At 42.3% G+C, this 21,715-nt stretch overlaps 1 protein-coding gene across 3 annotated transcripts; it reads left to right on the top strand.

The window, feature by feature from the left end:
* Positions 1 to 295: 295 nt before the first annotated feature.
* On the top strand, positions 296 to 21,680 carry stk17b (serine/threonine kinase 17b (apoptosis-inducing)). 3 transcript variants are annotated; one of them, XM_021579277.3, is made up of 8 exons: positions 296 to 798; positions 1,078 to 1,185; positions 14,927 to 15,139; positions 16,060 to 16,198; positions 18,072 to 18,198; positions 18,328 to 18,376; positions 18,533 to 18,712; positions 18,865 to 21,680. In XM_021579277.3, the coding sequence occupies exons 2-8, from the start codon at positions 1,148 to 1,150 to the stop codon at positions 19,112 to 19,114; spliced, it is 996 nt and encodes a 331-aa protein (XP_021434952.1). In that variant the 5' UTR covers positions 296 to 798; positions 1,078 to 1,147; the 3' UTR covers positions 19,115 to 21,680. The 3 variants fall into 3 exon arrangements, with proteins under 3 accessions (XP_021434952.1, XP_021434950.1, XP_021434951.1); XM_021579276.3 differs by having other exon boundaries at positions 496 to 798; positions 1,045 to 1,185; XM_021579275.3 differs by having other exon boundaries at positions 317 to 1,185.
* Positions 21,681 to 21,715: the final 35 nt, after the last annotated feature.

Here is a 21,715-nt window from a genome sequence, read left to right as displayed (position 1 = left end):
AGGTATTTCACCAGACCACCCTCCTTGCATGAGTGAGGAAGAGCTGTTGCTAATTTTGAATTACTCAGACACTGTGTGGGACCTTTTTATAGGGTAGGAAGACACCCTTCCCCGATGCACACGTCCCGATGTCCAGTCAATCATGGCTGGTGTAGTGTAATAAAAGCTTCTGACAAATACGCTGGGGGCGTAGCCCACAAGTAAAATACCTCACTCATACTATAGAGAACCGGGGTTACGGTCGTAACCTAAAGTGTTTTACTTTGAATATAACCACCAGAGGGCATCAGGGGTCACAGGTTCACGTCGACGAGCCGTCTCTTTGACAACCTTTCCAAAAAATGTGTTAATACCTAACAAATGATTTAAATGAACACCCAGTCAAGTTAGAAGTATAAATTAAGTTACTACTGATGCACGGGTTAAAATATTTATTGTATTATGAAAATTGAGATGAAGTTGAAAAGACTTAGACACGTCGCGCCTGCGCAGAACGAGGCGACAAAATGTCAAAACCGTCCGAACGAGATTGGTCGCAATCTAAATTTGAAGACGTGTTGCTCACATCAACGGGAGGAAGGATTTTATCCAGATGCTAGCTAGGCACTAAACTCGCTTATTAATGAACACAGTCAATAGGGAAAGTTTAAGTTGTTTGTCAATCAACCCGATAAGTGACAATTCGTGATGTATAGTTAGCTGTCTATTAAAGAAAAGTAAAAAGGAGCTAGTACGGTTGTTTAGATGGATAGCTAGCTAGCGAACGGTAGCCGTTGTTCTTCGTGACCTGTCTTTCAAGTAACTAACCTGCTGTTCTACTACTAACTAGTTATTATCCACAGCTAAAGCATCTCAAACTAGCTAGCTATTAGCTAGTAACTTAGTTAACGTTACTATGTAGCTATCCAGCTAATAGTTACAACATTGGCTAACTAAATAACTTTCAGCTAACTGGTTTAGCACTGGCTAAACACATTAGCTACTAGCTGGCTAGATAGTCTACGGCCTTGATTCGGCTTGACAGGTGCTAATTTATTGCCACAGTGAAGTCCGGCTAACAACAACGATGTCTCGCAGGCGGATTGACGGCCGCAATGGACCGACTGGGCTATTTGGAGAAATTCAAACCCATATCAATACGGAACCGATGGACAGTGTTTATGACATCACTGGCGAGTTGGGCAGGTGAGCCAATGTTACAATGTCCCCTTTTCAAACTTTCTCATTCCATCAACCCATTCTCTCAGTTATTGTTATGACTCCAATGCATTCCATTGGCCTTTTGCATCCGAGAGAGCTAACGTTAGTGAGCTAATACTTACTCTCATCCTATCAAGGCTGGATACCATATTTAGCTATAACAACTATAAATCTAACTGTATTTGTTACATGCTTCGTAAACAACAGGTTTAGTATACTAACAGTGAACTGCTTATTTCCGGGCCCTTCCCAACAATGCATAGAGAGGGGGGGTGGTTGTGTGTGTGTGTGATAAAATAAGGAATAAATACACAAGGGGTAGCAGTACCAAGTCCATGTGCAGGGGTACGAGGTAATTGAGGTGTGTGTATGTATATACAGTGCCTTGCGAAAGTATTCGGCCCCCTTGAACTTTGCGACATTTCAGGCTTCAAACATAAAGATATAAAACTGTATTTTTTTCCTGACGAATCAACAACAAGTGGGACACAATCATGAAGTGGAACGACATTTATTGGATATTTCAAACTTTATTAACAAATCAAAAACTGGAAAATTGGGCGTGCAAAATTATTCAGCCCCTTTACTTTCAGTGCAGCAAACTCTCTTTAGCTTTAAACATCCCAAGGAGCACTGTGCAAGCGATAATATTGAAATGGAAGGAGTATCAGACCACTGCAAATCTACCAAGACCTGGCCGTCCCTCTAAACTTTCAGCTCATACAAGGAGAAGACTGATCAGAGATGCAGCCAAGAGGCCCATGATCACTCTGGATGAACTGCAGAGATCTACAGCTGAGGTGGGAGACTGTCCATAGGACAACAATCAGTCGTATATTGCACAAATCTGGCCTTTATGGAAGAGTGGCAAGAAAGCCATTTCTTAAAGATATCCATAAAAAGTGTCGTTTAAAGTTTGCCACAAGCCACCTGGGAGACACATCAAACATGTGGAAGAAGGTGCTCTGGTCAGATGAAACCAAAATTGAACTTTTTGGCAACAATGCAAAACGTTATGTTTGGCGTAAAAGCAACACAGCTGAACACACCATCCCCACTGTCAAACATGGTGGTGGCAGCATCATGGTTTGGGCCTGCTTTTCTTCAGCAGGGACAGGGAAGATGGTTAAAATTGATGGGAAGATGGATGGAGCCAAATACAGGACCATTCTGGAAGAAAACCTGATGGAGTCTGCAAAAGACCTGAGACTGGGACGGAGATTTGTCTTCCGACAAGACAATGATCCAAAACATAAAGCAAAATCTACAATGGAATGGTTCAAAAATAAACATATCCAGGTGTTAGAATGGCCAAGTCAAAGTCCAGACCTGAATCCAATCGAGAATCTGTGGAAAGAACTGAAAACTGCTGTTCACAAATGCTCTCCATCCAACCTCACTGAGCTCGAGCTGTTTTGCAAGGAGGAATTGAAATTTTTTCCCGTCTCTCGATGTGCAAAACTGATAGAGACATACCCCAAGCGACTTACAGCTGTAATCGCAGCAAAAGGTGGCGCTACAAAGTATTAACTTAAAGGGGCTGAATAATTTTGCACGCCCAATTTTTCAGTTTTTGATTTGTTAAAAAAGTTTGAAATATCCAATAAATGTCGTTCCACTTCATGATTGTGTCCCACTTGTTGTTGATTCTTCACAAAAAAATACAGTTTTATATCTTTATGTTTGAAGCCTGAAATATGGCAAAAGGTCGCAAAGTTCAAGGGGGCCGAATACTTTCGCAAGGCACTGTATGTAGGTGTATATATGTATGTGTGTATATTTTGCTGCATCTCAGGGCTTGAGGCTACAGACACCCTGGTTCATATTCAGGCTGTATCACAACCGGCCGTGATTGGGAGTCCCATAGGGCAGCGCAAACTGGCCCAGCGTTGTCCGAGTTTGGCTGGTGTAGGTCGTCATTGTAAATAAGAATTTGTTCTTAACTCACTTGCCTAGTTAAATGTAAAAATATACTGTAAGTAGGTATAAAGTGACTAGGCAACAGGATAGATAATGAACAGTAACAGCAACAAATGTGATGAGTCAAAAGAGTTAGTCAAAAGAGTTAGTGCAAAAAGGGGCAATGCAGATAGTCTGGCTAACCATTGGTTAGCTATTTAGCAGTCTTATGGCTTGAGGGTAGAAGCTGTTCAGGGTCCTGTTGGTTCCAGACTTGGCGCATCGCTAATGCTTGCCGTGTGGTAGCAGATAGAACAGTCTTGGGTGGTCTTGGGTGGCCGGAGTCTTTTGACATTTTTTTGGGGCCTTCCTCTGACACCGCCTGGTATAGAGGACATGGATGGCAGGGAGCTCGGCCCCAGTGATGCCAAGAAGTTGCTGTACCAAGCAGTGATGCAGCCAGTCGAGATGCTCTCAATGGTGCAGCTGTGTACTTTTTTTTATGTGGAACCTTGATGCTTATCACACTGTAAATGCAATTGTAGTAGGCCTATCTACAAACAGATTTGTGGGTTAAGGATTTTCTCCCAATATAATTTCTGTTATCAAATTTCAGGAAAATCCGAACTTTACATTTTTTGTTCCATATTCAAACAGGATGACCTCAGTCCTTTTGTAAGTAGATAGCCTCATCTTTGTGACCTATCCTCACAAAGATATGTGACTATAAGTGCTGTATGTGTGCCTGTCCCAAACCTAACATGTGTTGCCTACCATAAAGGACCCATTACTAGGTACACCCTAGCCCAAGAATGTACTCTTAAGGAGTGAAGGCAGTCCGACCGTTACTCCTTATGTTCCAAAGACCTTAAGGTATTTTCAGAGGTAGACTGGCTCTGGAAGACAAAACAGCCAAACACAGACATTAATTGATTATTAGTTGCGATACAGTTCTAGAAGCATAAAGCCCTTTACTTTCATATCACATCAAAACACTTACTGTGCACTGTTTTAGCCGGCTTCATCACAGTTGCAGCCAACAGTATTTCAGTTACAACACATTTCTGGCAGCTTTCTTCTGTTACACACGGGTGTTTGAAGCAGGCTAGATAGGTAATTAGTACAGGTGGCCTCCTTTGTCTTCCAGTGAACACCTGCCAAATGCAGGTAGATTTTGTCATTTGTGGGTAAGAATGCCTTTTTCACCCAGCCACGTTGGCGGGTGGTCACACTGAGCATTTGGATATGCAAACATTCAATCCAAAGACCACATGAAGATGGTCGAATTGACAAGAAAGGCTACTAAAGTATGACTACTGTTGTGTTTCTTGGCCAGTTATATTGTTTTGTTCACAAGCTAGGTAGTTTGAGTTTGCTGCAACTGTCTGCTGCTAAGATGCTATCAGATTTTTTTTCTTCACAGACAAGACAGTGCCCAGTTACCGTGGTAACGGTCATCCCTTAAATGGGCAAGTGACATTTTTTAAGGGTACATTGTGCTTCATTGACCATGGATCACTCCAAAAACATTTTTATTCATGAACTTTGAGCTGTTCCTTATCAGTAAAACTGAAATACTTTAATTGTTCTCTTTGATTTATTTGTATGCTTCTACATTTCTATTTAGGAATACATCATGTACTCCTTGTAAACAAATATCAGCATAGAGATCTGAACTTCTCTACTCCTTCCATGACAGATTGACCAGGTGAATTCAGGTAAAAGCTATGATCCCTTATTGATGTCACTTGTTAAATCCACTTCAATCAGTGTAGAGATGAAGGGGAGGAGACATGTTAAAATAAGGATTTTCAACCCTTGAGACGATTAAAACATGGATTGTGTATGTGCGCCATTCAATGGGTGAATGGGAAAGACAAACTATTTCAGTGCCTTTAAACGGGGTATGGTAGTAGGTGCCAGGCACACCGGTCTGTGTCAAGAACTGCAACGCTGCTGGGTTTTTCATGCTCAACAGTTTCCTGTGTGTATCAAGAATGGTCCACCACCTAAAGGACAACTCTGGGCTGCGTTGGAGTCAACATGGGCCAGCATCCTTGTTGAACGCTTACGAGAACTTGCAGAGTCCATGCCCAACCAATTGAGGCTGTTTTTAGGGAAAAGGGGGGAGGGGGCTGCAAATTTATATTAGTAAGGTGTTCCTAATGTTTGGTATACTCAATGCAATATAATAAAAAGGTTTTTGTGGCAGTGCAGGCACTTTGTTGAACAGTTGTAGAACTGTTTATTTGTTTTTACTTTTCCATCTAAATTAGTGTTGTCACGATACCAACATTTAATAATGATATGATACCAGGCGAAGTATCACTTTACTGAGTAGCCTAGCGCCCTGTTCGCCCACCCGCTTGTTCCCATTTTCTAAACGTTATGCTACACAAACTGATTCACTCTTCTATTCAATACAACAAATATTTAATTGAACCTCACTCTGTTCACTGTATAATAAATAGAATGCTGCATAGGAAAAATAGCATAATTAAATTGTTGCCAGCAGCAGAGTTGGTCACCAACCCCCTGGAAAACATGAACACAGCATAACCAGCATTGCTATAGGGTGAGTCAAATGGTCAGAGTGGGGTGTTCTCTCATTATGTGTCTGGAAGTAGCTAGCCAATATGGGGCAGTTAGCTTGGGTGCTTGACTGCAGTTGAGGTCAGAACGTTCGGATCAACCCGACTCATCGGCCAGAGCGTCCAGTGTGCTCTCTGAATGCGAAACATTCTGAATTTACAAATGGACAATCTGACAGCACAGTTGCAGTCACCAACGCTCTGAATAACATAATAGCCTAACCAGCTCTGCTAGGGCGAGTAATGTTCAGTGAGCTGTTGTCTCTCACTTAGATGTCTGGAAGTAGCTAGCAAGTTAGCTTGGATGCTTGACTGCTGCTGTTAGTACATTCGGATGAACCCTTAAAGAGATGGGTGGGGCTAAAGCTTAAGAGGGTGTGAACAATGTTGAATGGGTGTAGACAAAGAAGGGCTCTCCAATAGTAGTTTCAAAACATTCAAAGACCATTTTCTCAAACGTGAGTTTACAAGATTCACTATTAACGCATAATTACTTTCCACTTTGTTCCTCAACTGTAGTGTATGATGTACAATTTTGTAGCTCTGAGTCTACTTTTATCCCATGTAAAAAACGCAATATCAAAGTTTGCTATGTAAGACGGATTAAAAAATTTATTTTTTATAATAATAATTGAAGCCGGTCGTTCACATATAAGGTCCCACAGTTGACCGTGCATGTCAGAGTGAAAACCAAGCCATGAGGTCGAAGGAATTCACCGTAGAGCTCCAAGACAGGATTGTGTTGGCACAGATGTGGGGAAGGGTACCAAAAAATGTCTGCAGCATTGAAGGTCCCCAAGAACAGAATGGCCTCCATTCTTAAATGGAAGAAATTTCGGAACAACTAAGACTTTCTAGAGCTTGGCCGCCTGGCCAAACTGAGCAATCGGGGGAGAAGGGCCTTGGTCAGGGAGGTGACCAAGAACCTGATGGTCACTCTGACAGCGCTCCAGAGTTCCTATGTGGAGATGGGAGAACCTTCCAGTAGGACAACAAGCACTCCACCAATCAGGCCTTTATGATAGAGAGGCCAGACTGAAGCCACTCCTCAGTAAAAGGCACATGACCGCCCTCTTGGAGTTTGCCAAATGGCACTTAAAGGACTCTCTGACCATGAGAAACAATATTCTCTGGTCTGATGAAACCAAGATTGAACTCTTTGGCCTGAATGCCAAGCTTCACGTCTGGAGGAAACCTAGCACCATCCCTACGGTGAAGCATGTTGGTTGCAGCATCATGCTGTGGGGATGTTTTTCAGCAGCAGGGACTGGGAGACAAGTCCGGATCAAGAGGAAAGATGAACGGGGCAAAGTACAGAGAGAGATCCTTGATGAAATCCTTCTCCAGAGCGCTCAGGACCTCAGACTGGGGTGAAGGTTCACCTTCCAACAGGACAACGACCCTAAGCACACAGCCAAGACAACGCAGGAGTGGCTTCAAGGCAAGTTTCTGAATGTCCTTGAGTGGCCCAGCCAGAGCCCGGACTTGAACCTGATCGAAAATCTCTGAAAATAGCTGTGCTGTGATGCTCCACATCCAACCTGACAGCGCTTGAGAGCATATGCAGAGTAGAATGGGAGATACTCCCCAAATACAGGTGTGCCAAGCTTGTGGTGTCATACTCAAGAAGACTCTTGGCTATAATTGCTGCCAAAGGTGCTTCAACAAGATATTGAGTAAAGGGTCTGAATGCTTATGTGAACGTGATATTTCAGTTTTGATTTAATACATTTGCTAAAATGATAACTGTTTATGCTTTGTCATTATGGGGTTTTGTCAATTAATCAATTAGGCTAACGTAACACAGTGGAAAAAGTCAAGGGGTTTGAAAACTTTTCGAATCCATTGTACATGCATGTAAGGAGCCACATAAAGATTTATATTTTTTATACAGTTGAATATTTGAATCCTACCTCATGAGTAGCAGACCCTTTTCCTTTCTTCCTGTGCCAATCAAATTTGCTTAGACCTACTGTCAAGTCACCAGGTTGTTTGTTACTAGGCCAATTTTTTTAACCTTTATTTATCTAGGCAAGTCAGTTAAGAAATTCTTATTTTCAATGCACGTGAGAATCTCCAGATTCTGAACAAAAATACGTTAGGTGGCTTACTGAAAGATTCAATGGGATGGAGGACTTCAGTCGCTGTTCAAATCTTAATTTTCTTAGGTTTCCCTGAATGCTGTGGAATAACGGGAATGGAAGAATTCCTGGAAAAGGTAATACCACAACTACTGGGCCAGGAGAATTTTACACAGGCTCCCATAACAAACGAGCACATCCAACAGGTGACCCGAGAGGGGACACGATCAGTAAACCAAGGGGCATCATCGCCAAGTCCCTTAACTATAGGAACAAAGATAAAGTTCTGACTGGCCATCAAAGCCAAAAAGTCAGGAGTCAGACCTTTTGATGTATGGGGCCATCGGATCTATATCAACGCCGACATGAGCAGAGCCCTCTACATGAAAAAGCTATAAAGAAAAAGCTATGGGGAAAAATGAGTCCTGTTTTCTCTGGTGTACCCCACACAACTATGGGTCAAATGGCAGGGAAGAGACATCACACTGAAATCAGCTAAATAAATCGGGTTCCTGGATATAGAATGGTAGAAATAGCAATGAATGAACTGTATAGGTTAGGACAGCTTTTTAACAGATGATGTACGACAGATGCAATACTCGACTAAGCCTACTGAAATGAGGTGAAAGATGGACATTTACACCCCACCACATCAGATACAAAAGAAGGGTATGTGTTGTAAATCCCTTCACTTACAGGCCTAATTGAAAAGACAATCACAGCACCACTCGGGCAATCTGTCTAAATGAATAACACTTTAATGACAATTGGCTATGCAGCTTAATGACAACTCATTAATTGGTAGTCTATAGCCATAATCCATTTATTTAAGTAATGAACTGACGAGGGAATAGGACATGATTGCTATGATCTGGACAAAAAAAAAAAATGCTCCCCAGCTTATAGGCTACACTACATGGCCAAAAGTATGTGGATTCGGCTATTGCGGCCACACCCGTTGCTGACAGGTGTATAAAATCGAGCACACCGTCATGCAATCTCCATAGACGAACAAGTAGTAGAAGGGCCCATACTGAAGAGCTCAGTGACTTTCAACGTGACACCATAGGATGCCACCTTTCCAACAAGTCAGTTTGTACAATCTCTGCCCTGCTAGAGCTGCCATACAAGGAACTATTTCTGGGTACTTTGAATTGTTAAGAGGTGTAAAACAAGGTTGGCTATGTCACCATACCTATTATGGCCATTCAATTGTTTTCTTTAAAAATCAGATCTAATGATAACATCAAGGGGCAAAAAAATAAGGGTTTAGAGACAAGTATCAATGTACGCCGATGCTTAAAGTTTTCTCTTGAGTTAAACCTTGAAGGGCCTCATTGAGGACTTGGATAATTTCTCGAGTTTCTCTGGACTATAACCTGACTATGTTAAGTGTATATTGCAGATTGGCCTCTAAAAGATAAACTTTAAATTGTCATGTGGTCTCCCGATTTTAAATGGGCAGATGGTGAAGTCGATATGCTTGGTGTTCATATCCCTTGAAAAGTTCAGCGATCTTGCAACTTTGATTGAATATACTGAACAAAAATATAAACACAACATGCAACAATTTCAACAATTTTACTGAGGTTACAAGAAAAGCGGTCAATTGAATTAAATAAATTTGCCCCCAATCTATGGATTTCACATGACTGGGCATGGGCGCAGCCAGGCCCAGCCAATTAGAATACGTTTTTTTCTCACAAAAGGGTTTTATTACAGAGACCAGTACTATTCAGTTTCATCAGCTGTCTGGGTGGCTTGTCTCGGATGATCCCTCGGGTGAAGAAGCTGGATGTGGAGGTCCTGGGCTGGTGTGGTTACACGTGGTCTGCGGTTGTGAGGCCGGTTGGACGTACTGCCAAATTCTCTAAATCGACATTGGAGGCGCCTTTATGATAGATAAATTAACATTCAATTCTCTGGGAACAGCTCCGGTGGACATTCCTGCAGTCAGCATGCCAATTGCACGATCCCTCAACTTGAGACATTGGTGGCGTTGTGTGACAACTGCACACCTATGTTAACTCATCACGGCTTTGCCACAAAATAAATAAAATAATTAGTCTAAGGAAATGCCTATTCCAATTTTATCTGCCACCCATTGAAAAATCTAATGGCTCAATGATTAGTATAAATCCAAAAATGTATCCATGTCTTACAGTAAAAATATTTGACAGCAATACCGTATAAGGTTTTTGATGTCCCAATACCTTGGTATCGGGTCTGAACTGACATATGACACAATTCACACAATCCAATTTCCATTTAAGCTATTATATAAAACACTTAATACAAAGGAGTGCTCAATATATGGGACATTGAACAGTCAGCCTTGTGCACGAGGAAACAGAATCAATAGAACATTTTATGGTACTGTCCATCGGTGGCTCGCTTTTGAAGTCAAGTCTAGGAATGGTTGTTATATCAGGATTCAGATGGACCTGCAAACTGTATTGTTAGGGGTTCTGAAAAACCACAATGGGTCAATTGGAAATATCATTATACTCTTGGGTAAAGTATTTATTTTTAGGGTATATTTGTAGAAATAGTACAAATAGGTAGGTCCAGGACTCTTCTATGAGTCCTATAGTAAAATGTAGGAATATATTGCAAAAGAAAATAGAAAAATTGCATTATACTGGGAAAGATGGGTTAATCTGTGGACATCGGTGGGTTGGAGTTAAGATCAGAATGACTGGTGGATTGGCTGCTGTGGGTTAAAATCCAGCATTTGGAGAAAGATGAATTTATGTATCATTATTTAATTACAGGTAACTTAGATGTGAGTGACATAATAGCTTTAAGTAGAAGTATTGTAGTCTGAAGTGAGCGTCAATGAATGGCCTAGGGTACATCCCATCCCTGGTGTCTCATCTTACTAGTGCAATGCAGGACGAAGGAAGCAAGGACGTGTGGAAACTAGACTTGAGCTCAGCCACAGAGAAAGAGGAAATAGACTAAAATGGTCTTCTTCCTGTTTGTGTGTGTGTGTACAGGGTGGCAATTTGAGTTTTCCCTAGATTGTGAAATTGTCAATTCAATGTTAATTTACAGTACAAACTAGGTTTGGGCAGTATGCAGATTTTCATATTGTTATACCGTCCTTCTCTCATCCCGGGATTTACGGTATTACCATTTTAGTACACAAGGGGGTGCCCAAAAAACACAGCCCATTGGGCATCTATTACCAGAATGCTAACAAAATGAATAGAGAATTTCCATAAAGGCTGCTAGCTAAATAGGCTAGTGAGCACAAACGAAAATAAACTAATTGCAATGACAGGCAGTTATACATATCAGTATTAGCTACCGGATATAATTTTTGGTTAGTTTGGACATATACAAGCAAATGTGAACGAGAGACATTGTGCGAATGAACAAAATTTTGACACATGCTTGTGTGAAGGAAGAATAGTACTGGCTCTGGAGCAGCATGTGTACCTGTTTTGGTCAGAGAGGAGCAGACAGGCCGAGAACAGAGAGGATAAAAACGCAAGGAAATCAAGCAGTGGCAGCTGTACAGAACTCATTTTCAAACACTGCAGAAAGCGAACACTATATGATTCCCTGTCACCTTATTAATTCAGCCACTTGCTTAGATAACTCAAGCAGTCATTTTTACTTGCTAATTAATGTAGAATTCTGTGTTTTTGACGCAGGAGAAAACAGATCTAAAATGCCTCTTGTAATTTCTGCTCGGTATCAACCTTCATTTTGTGCTTTAGTTGCACTTCACGTGGATGAGAATTCACAAACAGTCATTCTATCAGTAGACAGTGCTTTTCTCCATTTAAAATGAAAGATTAACTTAAAGAAACCTTATGTTTCTTAGGTGTGTCCAAACGTTGGACTGGTACTGTACCTGTTGCTGCTAATGACCAAAAAGAGCTTCTGGGTATCAGAACAGCTATTACTCACCTCAAACTGGATGAAGATTTTTTTTTTTATATAATGAGTCCGACGTGAAGGATATACTCTTTCTCCAAGACCAAGCCAAAATCCCTATCATTTGATTGAAGAAAAGACAGAGGTACACGTGGAGGCAATCGGAGTGCCTTGTGAGAATTTTTCAGCAAGTGGATAACCCGCCTCAACCATTTTGAGACTGTCCTACCTACCATTTTTGAGACTGTCCTACCAACGGGACATTAATTCATATATTATGTTTCACCGAGTCGTGGCTGAATGACGACATGGATAATATACAGTCGGCGGGACAGAAATTCTGCGTCTGGTAAGATGGGTGATGGGATGTGTCTATTTGTCAATAACAGCTGCTGCACGATATTTAATATTAAGGAAGTCTCTAGGTATTGCTCACCTGAAGTAGAGTACCTCATGATAAGCTGTAGACCACCCTATCTACCAGGATAGTTTTCATCTATATTTTTCGTAGCTGTGTATTTATCACTACATACCGATGCTGGTACTAAGATCTCACTCAATGAGCTGTTTAATGCCATAAGCAAACAAGAAAATGCTCATCCATAAGCGGCGCTCCTAGTGGTCGGGGACTTTAATGCAGTCAAACATATCTGTTTGACCAGAATGTCACGTGCAACCAGAGTGAAAAAAAACTCTAGACCACCTTTACTCCACACACAGAGACGCATACAAATCTCCCTCGCCCTCCATTTGGCAAATCTGACCATAAGTCTATCCTCCTGATTCCTACTTGCAAGCCAAAACTGAAGCAGGAAGTACCAGTGACTCGCTCAATACAGAAGATGTCAGATGCGGATGCTATGCTACAGGTCTGTTTTGCTAGCACAGACTGGAATATGTTCTGGAATTCATCCAATGGCATTGAGGCGTATACCACATCAGTCACTGGCTTCATCAATAAGTGCGTTGATGACAACGTCCCGAGCTACAGGCTAGAGCTATGCCCTCAGACGAACCATCAAACAGGCAAAGCGTCAATACAGGACTAAGATTGAATCCTACTAGAACTACTCTGACGCTCGTCGGATGCAGGGCTTAAAATCGATTACGGAATGCAAAGGGAACCCAGCCACTAGCTGCCCAGTGACACGAGCCTTCCAGATGGGCTAAATGTTTTTTATGCTGGTTTCGAGGCAAGCAACCCTGAAGCATGCATGAGAGCACCAGTTGTCCCAGACGACTGATCACGCTCGCCGTAGCCAATGTGAGTAAGATCTTCAAACAGGTCAACATTCACTAGGCTACGGGGCCAGACGATTACCAGGATGTGTACTTAAAGCATGCGCGGACCATCTGGCAAGTGACTTCACTGACATTTTCAACCTCTCCCTGACCGAGTCTGTAATACCTACATGTTTCAAGGAGACAACCATAGTCCCTGTGCCCAAGAAAGCGAACGTAACCTGCCTAAATGACTACAGCCCCGTAGCACTCATGTTGGTAGCCATGACTTGCTTTGAAAGCCTGGTCATGTCTCACCAATACCATCATCCCGGAAACCCTAGACCCACTCCAATTCACGTACTGCCCCAACAGATCCACAGATGATGCAATCTCTATTGCACTCCACACTGCCCTTTCCCACCTGGACAAAATAACACCTATATGAGATTGCTATTCATTGACTACAGCTCAGCGTTCAATACCATAGTGCCCACAAAGCTCATCCCTAAGCTAAGCTCCCTTGGACTAAACACTTCCTTCCACAACTGGATCCTGGACTTCGTGACGGGCCGCCCCCAGGTGGTAAGGGTAAGCAACAATACATTTACCGTGCTGATTCTCAATACGAGGGCCCCTCGGGTGCATGCTTAATCCCCTCCTGTACTCCCTGTTCACCCACGACTGCATTGCCAGGCACGACTCCAACACCATCATGTCGTTTGCTGGTGACACAACAGTAGTAGGCCTGATCACCGACAACGATGAGATAGCCTATAGCAGGCCTGGGCTTCTCCAGTCCTCGGGGGCCTGATTGACCCCAATCTTTTGACCCAGCTAACACACCTGCCTCCAATAATCAACTAATCATGATCTTCAGTGTGATGCCAATCAGGCCCAGAGGACTGGAATTTCCCAGGCCTGGTCTATTGGGAGGTCAGCAGCGACGACAACAACCTCTACATCAATGTGAGCAAGACAAAGTAGCTGAAAAATCTACCAGCCACTCAGATTTTTTTAAATATTTTTTTTCAGCAGGAATTATAGCAAAACACCAAAAAGGCAGATGAGCATGCTTTGTAATGTTTCTAAAACAATAAATGTATTACTAGTAATAAGGAATGTGGTATATTGTTTAATTTCATTTTTTGTGACCATAGTCTTTTAACCAAACTATGAGACCATTTTCACCTGCCCCTTTACGCACAGGAGATTAAGTAGTAATGCAACTCGAGTTATGTTTGTGCCTGTGAGATAGCTGGCTAGCATTGTAGCATTGTCTTTTCCTTAGCAGTTGAAACGCAAACATTGAAAAACAACCTAACTTGTGAACAAAACAATGTAAAGAGCCAAGAAACACAAGGGCAATGTCTCACTTCAGTAGACTTTCGTTTCAAGTAAATTAGACTATCTTTCACTTAGCTCTTCATGTGCGCACATCCCCCAGCTAGGCAGTGTTGCAACGAAAGGTGCGATGGTCTATATAGGATTCGACTATTTGAGCAATTCATTTAACAACTATGAAACAAATACTTTGAAAACAGCTATTACAGTAGTTATTTCACTGCAAATGCTAAGGTGGCAGGTGAAATTGATTTTGGCATTGGCGGGTAAGATGTCTATCTGCATGTGGCAGGTGTTCATTTCAGACCCTGATTACCACAACTTGTTATAGTAGGGTGTGGGTATGGAGTGGCCTCATTTGAACCCTTTTCACACTACTAAACCAAGCTATAGGCTTACTAGGCTGGCCGGGTTATGCATCCACCTAGTTGCTGTAACGGTGCTTGACAAGACAATGTGAGAAAAAAATATCAAAGCCGCCACAGTACGGTTTGGTTGGCAGTGCACCGTGGTTGTTGACTATAAGTCACTCTGGATAAATAATATATGCAGACACATTTATCCAAAGCAAAATGTAATGTTTGTCTAAATGTAAATATTAACTGATGTCATATTGTAACAGTTGTCTCCTTCAGCGTAGACTAAAATGACCCAGATAGTGTGTGATGAATGACTCGGCCCTCCCTTCGTCCTCTGTGCCAGGGGGAAATTTGCGGTGGTGAAGCGGTGCGTGGAGAGGTCCACAGGGAAGGTGTTTGCCGCCAAGTTCCTTCGGAAGCGGCGGCGGGGCCGAGACTGCCGGGCCGAGGTGGTGCACGAGATGGGTGTGCTGGAGGCGGCCCGCAACAACCCTCGCGTGGTTAACCTGCACGCTGCCTATGAGACAGACCACGACATCATCCTGCTGCTGGAATAGTGAGTTATGGCCAACTTTTAGATTGCACTCAATGCTATCAGTTCAATCAGTAGCAATTTTAAAGGTTTGTTGTTCACACATCCACCCCATCAGCTTCCTCCATTACATCTGTCAAGTCCTTAACCCATCTTTCAAATCCGCTATTTATGTATGTTTCTATTTTTTTTTTTAAATGTAAACCTATCTTTGTACTGTACAGAGGCTATTTAAGAAAGTTTCTCATATCTGAGACAGTATGTGTGATTATGCCTTGAACTTCATTGGAATCAGTACTAATTTACACTGAATCCAACAAAACAGAAAGTAGAATGAAGAATGCAGATGGGCTGCAATCCACATTCTGTGCTTAAAGGGACACTTATGGATTTTGCCAATGAGGCCCGTTATCTACTTCCCTGGAGTCCGATGAACTCGTTGATACTATTATTTCTCTGCGTGCAGTTTGAAGAAAGTTACTAATTAGCGCGATACCCATAGACTTCCAGTCATGCGCTAACGTTAGTTAGCATTGGCTCGCAAATCTACCTCTATATTTCTTAATACCGGAGACAGACATAAAAATGATATCTACAAGTTCATCTGACACTGGGGAAGTAGATAAAGGGAAACCCCACCCTTAGCACTCTTGTGTATTCTGAGAGTCAATAGACATGTTTCCACCCTCCCTGTTTGTTTCATTGAGTTTTGAGAAAAGCCTTTCTAATCCTGCCCTGAAAGCAAAGTGCCTTTTAGAACTGAAAGGGGAAGGCTATTCCATTGGAAATACCCAATTATCTGTTGCCTGACCTGAAATTATATGAAACAAGCTTATACACTCAGCTGAGTCTCAACCACCTAGGTTTTATGGATGCAATCATGCAACAAAGTTTTATGATAGTTTGTGTTAGACACTGTGACACTCTCTCTCTCTGTGTGACAGTGCGGCGGGGGGTGAGATCTTTGACCACTGTGACTGTGATGAGCTGCTCCCAGAGGGCCAAATCACACGGCTGATCAGACAGACGCTGGAGGGCGTCCACCTCCTCCACCAGACCAGCGTGGTGCACCTGGACCTCAAGGTCTATCCCTCCACACCTCTTAATATACAGTGCCTTGCGAAAGTATTCGGCCCCCTTGAACTTTGCGACCTTTTGCCACATTTCAGGCTTCAAACATAAAGATATAAAACTGTATTTTTTTGTGAAGAATCAACAACAAGTGGGACACAATCATGAAGTGGAACGACATTTATTGGATATTTGAAACTTTTTTAACAAATCAAAAACTGAAAAATTGGGCGTGCAAAATTATTCAGCCCCCTTAAGTTAATACTTTGTAGCGCCACCTTTTGCTGCGATTACAGCTGTAAGTCGCTTGGGGTATGTCTCTATCAGTTTTGCACATCGAGAGACTGACATTTTTTCCCATTCCTCCTTGCAAAACAGCTCGAGCTCAGTGAGGTTGGATGGAGAGCATTTGTGAACAGCAGTTTTCAGTTCTTTCCACAGATTCTCGATTGGATTCAGGTCTGGACTTTGACTTGGCCATTCTAACACCTGGATATGTTTATTTTTGAACCATTCCATTGTAGATTTTGCTTTATGTTTTGGATCATTGTCTTGTTGGAAGACAAATCTCCGTCCCAGTCTCAGGTCTTTTGCAGACTCCATCAGGTTTTCTTCCAGAATGGTCCTGTATTTGGCTCCATCCATCTTCCCATCAATTTTAACCATCTTCCCTGTCCCTGCTGAAGAAAAGCAGGCCCAAACCATGATGCTGCCACCACCATGTTTGACAGTGGGGATGGTGTGTTCAGGGTGACATTGTTGCCAAAAAGTTCAATTTTGGTTTCATCTGACCAGAGCACCTTCTTCCACATGTTTGGTGTGTCTCCCAGGTGGCTTGTGGCAAACTTTAAACAACACTTTTTATGGATATCTTTAAGAAATGGCTTTCTTCTTGCCACTCTTCCATAAAGGCCAGATTTGTGCAATAAACGACTGATTGTTGTCCTATGGACAGTCTCCCACCTCAGCTGTAGATCTCTGCAGTTCATCCAGAGTGATCATGGGCCTCTTGGCTGCATCTCTGATCAGTCTTCTCCTTGTATGAGCTGAAAGTTTAGAGGGACGGCCAGGTCTTGGTAGATTTGCAGTGGTCTGATACTCCTTCCATTTCAATATTATCGCTTGCACAGTGCTCCTTGGGATGTTTAAAGCTTTAAAGCTTTTTGTATCCAAATCCGGCTTTAAACTTCTTCACAACAGTATCTCGGACCTGCCTGGTGTGTTCCTTGTTCTTCATGATGCTCTCTGCGCTTTTAACGGACCTCTGAGACTATCACAGTGCAGGTGCATTTATACGGAGACTTGATTACACACAGGTGGATTGTATTTATCATCATTAGTCATTTAGGTCAACATTGGATCATTCAGAGATCCTCACTGAACTTCTGGAGAGAGTTTGCTGCACTGAAAGTAAAGGGGCTGAATAATTTTGCACGCCCAATTTTTCAGTTTTTGATTTGTTAAAAAAGTTTGAAATATCCAAAAAATGTCGTTCCACTTCATGATTGTGTCCCACTTGTTGTTGATTCTTCACAAAAAAATACAGTTTTATATCTTTATGTTTGAAGCCTGAAATGTGGCAAAAGGTCGCAAAGTTCAAGGGGGCCGAATACTTTCGCAAGGCACTGTATATAAGCAGAAGTGCACTGTGCACATACAAACATATGTACATACACCTAAAATACACCTCTCAACCCTATTTGCTCTCTTATGCAAGTGGTGATGTAAAGATGAATATCTTTGCTGCGATCACAATCTCATGCATGAAGTATTGTGAATGACTGGACCTGCTGTATACAGCTGTATTATGACAGCTGTATTATGACTCTGCACAACTTTGTTACCCTTTTGGACTACTCACCCAATCCCTCCCTCTTTCTTTCAGCCCCAGAACATCCTTCTAACCAGCCTGGCACCGCTGGGGGACATAAAGATTGTGGACTTTGGCCTGGCACGCAAACTGGGCATGGTCGGAGAGCTTCGAGAGATCTTGGGCACGCCCGAGTACGTGGGTAAGGCAACGTCCATGTAACATGCCTCCAATGTTCCTTCAACCAGCTGCAATTAAGTCTGACATTCTACAATAACAATGTTGTGATGTAATCATATGGCCTCTCTCGTTCTCCCTTTTCTCACCTTAGCTCCAGAGATCCTGAACTATGAGCCTATTACAACGGCAACTGACTTGTGGTGAGTCATCAATATTAACACAATGACTGTGGATTTATGTCCGTGCCTGCCTAAGGCACTTGTGTGAAGTATGTATGTTTGCAGGTCAACACATGTGTGCACCCTCTGACGCATTTGTACTAACTGTATTCTGGGTGTGTGTTATGTGTTCTTCAGGAGTGTCGGAGTGATTGCCTACATGCTGGTGACGGGTGAGTCTCCATTTGCAGGGGATGACAAGCAGGAGACGTACCTGAACGTGTCCCAGGTCAACGTGGACTATAGCCAAGAGGCCTTCTCCAGGGTGTCGGAGCTCGCTGTCGACTTCATCCGCAAGCTGCTGGTCAAAACTCCAGAGTAAGTGGGACTATCACCAGCCAGTAAAGGTTCAGGGAATTCTAATGGTTAAATCACTGCTACTGACAGGAAGCATTGGAGCAAATGCTTTTGTGCTTTTCATTTCTAATAATTGGTTTTGACCTTGGTCCCTCTTCACCCTCTCCACACAGGGACCGGCCCAGTGCAGCCGACTGCATGACCCACCCCTGGCTGTGGCAGCAGCATCAATACCCAAGTACCGAGCCTGTCCTGCCACAAACCCCCCGTGAGAGGAGCAGCGGTACCAAGTGGGCTGCCCCAGCCGAGGACCCAGAGGACAAGGAGAACTTCACCTTGGACTCACCCCACACCCAGGCCAAGAGGTTTCGCTTTGAGGAGGAGACACCTGCCACCACCAATGGTGGAGACGGGGACTTCTGAGGGGGAAAGAGCGACTCAGGCGCACCCCTCCCACAAGCTCCTATTTTGCTTTTATTGGTTTTATGCAGCAAGGAACCTGCCGGCAAGTGTCACCTACCCAAGAGCGCTTCTGTTCTGTTCTACTGCTCGCCAGTATCCAAGAGCGCCCAGCCAAACCAAAGATAGCCAGCTTCCTTTGTGATCTAACGTCAATTTGTCACTGTTTCTGTGTAGTTCGTGTTTCTAAATAATGCATTGATTTAAGATTAGTATTCTATTTTATTGTGAGCTGATTTGGTCATTTCTAGTGTCTTTGTTTTGTCAGGTATATTTTGTCCCTGAATTTAAAGAATGAGGCCAGATATATCTCAAGGGAAATTTATGCAATACTGTTTTGCCACAAGTAACTTTTAAAGGAGACATTTAAATAGTCAACAAATTATTACTTGACCATTTTTGCCAGGCCAGTAAGTGGTCGTCAGTGTTCTTAGTATTTTGTGCTAAAATCATTCGACAGAACACTGAACTGTGCAGATATGGGCTAAATCAGACTTTGAGGAAGTGAAAGTAAAGTACGTCCTCACACTATGTCCTTGTTTGCCTGACCCAAGCTGTACATTACCTCCCTACTGTCAAACAAGCTTCAGGCCATGGCTTGCGCACATTATATTCTGTGACATTGTGACATTCCCTTATCTTGCTCTCCAGCACGCCACATCTCAAAGCACAGTATGATGTCATCTTAGACAGGTTGTCTATGCACAGTACCAAGCCCTGGCCTGCATAATTAGTAAGCCAGCAAGTCACACTGGTGTCTGTCTATAACATTTACAGTTTACTGTTAACCCCAACTCTTCCTCTGATTTACAATTCCACAGTAATAGAGATTTAAGAGGGTTCTGTAAAAAGGTGACTCATGGACAGTAAACACCACACCCCACCCATGCTTACTCGAATGTCTTTCTTCAAATGTTTTCAGTTCCTCTTGAGTCATTTGCTTAGGGGAACTGTGACTGAAGCATTTAACTATTTATCATCTGGGTATTTAATTTGCTTACTCAACTGGAAAAAGTTGTTTTGCATTACATGTTATTTTTGTGTAACTTGAACACAATGTATTTCCTGATATTTACTGAAGTAATTTAATCTGCATTCCTTTAATTGGTATTAAAAAGCTACTGTGGTTTTTTTTTATGGCTAGGAAGCCTTAAGTTTAATGGGAGTCGGGTAGATTTGGGAATCATAACAGATTGTCTGTGTATGAAGGTGAGTTTATTCAGTCTTACTCCTCTGTTCATTCCATTTCCTCATCTCAGGGCAAATTACCATTCACTTTGGTCGTAACTACCGTGTGCCTCTTTATATTTGCTCTTTAAATAAGTTTTATATTCTAATCTGATTCTCAATATATTTATGTAATGGGATGGTGTTTTGTTTATATTTAGATGTACATATGTGTGTGCTTTATTTAACTGGATTCAAATGGGTTTATGAAGATACGGGTTGTATGGGATAGTATTGATGGCACTGCTTAACAAAAAGCTGTTTTGGTAAGGTGACATGAAATTGAAATATGCTTTGGTGGTGAATGTGGGATTTCCATGAAAGGTTTGGAAAAGTGATTAGAGATGGATTTAAAAGAGAAAAGATGGTTATGAGGATAGGGTATGACATTGAGATGGTTACAGAGAATGAGAACACATTGATTACGGAAGTGATGTATGTAAAGGTTTCGACTGAGATATTTGTACAGTTTTACCAGCAGAGCACTTCCATGTAGAAAATGAAAGTGCTCTTTTGTTGTTGTTCCCCATCCATTTGTGAATTTATGAAAGAATAACCCACCCTGAAGAATTTTTGTGAACCCTAACTGCCAGCAGACCTCAGCTGAACATGTCACTTTGTTCAAGGAGGTGCAAAGACCACATATCCTTGTTTGTTGTGGTCCTCAAGGTTTCCCAGAGATGTCACTGCCCTGGCACACACAATAGCCTTTGTCTTCGAGAGGGCTGTCTCCAGTCACGGCCATGCTCTCATTGTATGCTGTCATCCTAAAGGAGAACTGGAACACCAATACGTCATTAATGAGTGGTTCAGTAGTCAGTACTGTCCTCCGTTTAAAGACAGACACTTAAATGAAAAGCAGACGTCCGAGGCACTGCTGACACCAATCGGCACAAAGTGGACTTGTACAACTTGATTATATTTGTAAGATCTCCACTGCTGATTTCATTTTGTATGGCTGTCTGAATTTACTTTTACATACAGATACTAGTCAAGTGACCTGTGTGTTCTCTGGGGGCAAAGGTGACCAGTTTGCACTTCACATTCCTGTGGTGAGATCTTCTCCCACTTTACCAGGGTAATACTGAAGGAAACATCTGAGTCAAACTCATACCAGTTAGAAGCACAAGCAATAACCTTCAGACCGATGTTTATTTCACATTTGATAGATTTGTGGGTATATTACATTTGTTTTTAGAATGGATAATTTCAAATCCCCATTTGTATCTTCTGATCAACATCAATCTAATATTTAGGTGTCATCAGCAAACAAGAATGCTCATTAAAGATGATAGAAAACCTACATGGTGGATGGAGTCTGTCTACTTTTTTTCCTAC

The sequence above is a fragment of the Oncorhynchus mykiss genome, chromosome 22 (genome assembly GCF_057628025.1).
Source record: "Oncorhynchus mykiss isolate SJ-2025 chromosome 22, ASM5762802v1, whole genome shotgun sequence".
NCBI lineage: Eukaryota > Metazoa > Chordata > Actinopteri > Salmoniformes > Salmonidae > Oncorhynchus > Oncorhynchus mykiss.
This window is presented reverse-complemented; position numbering and strand designations above follow the sequence as displayed.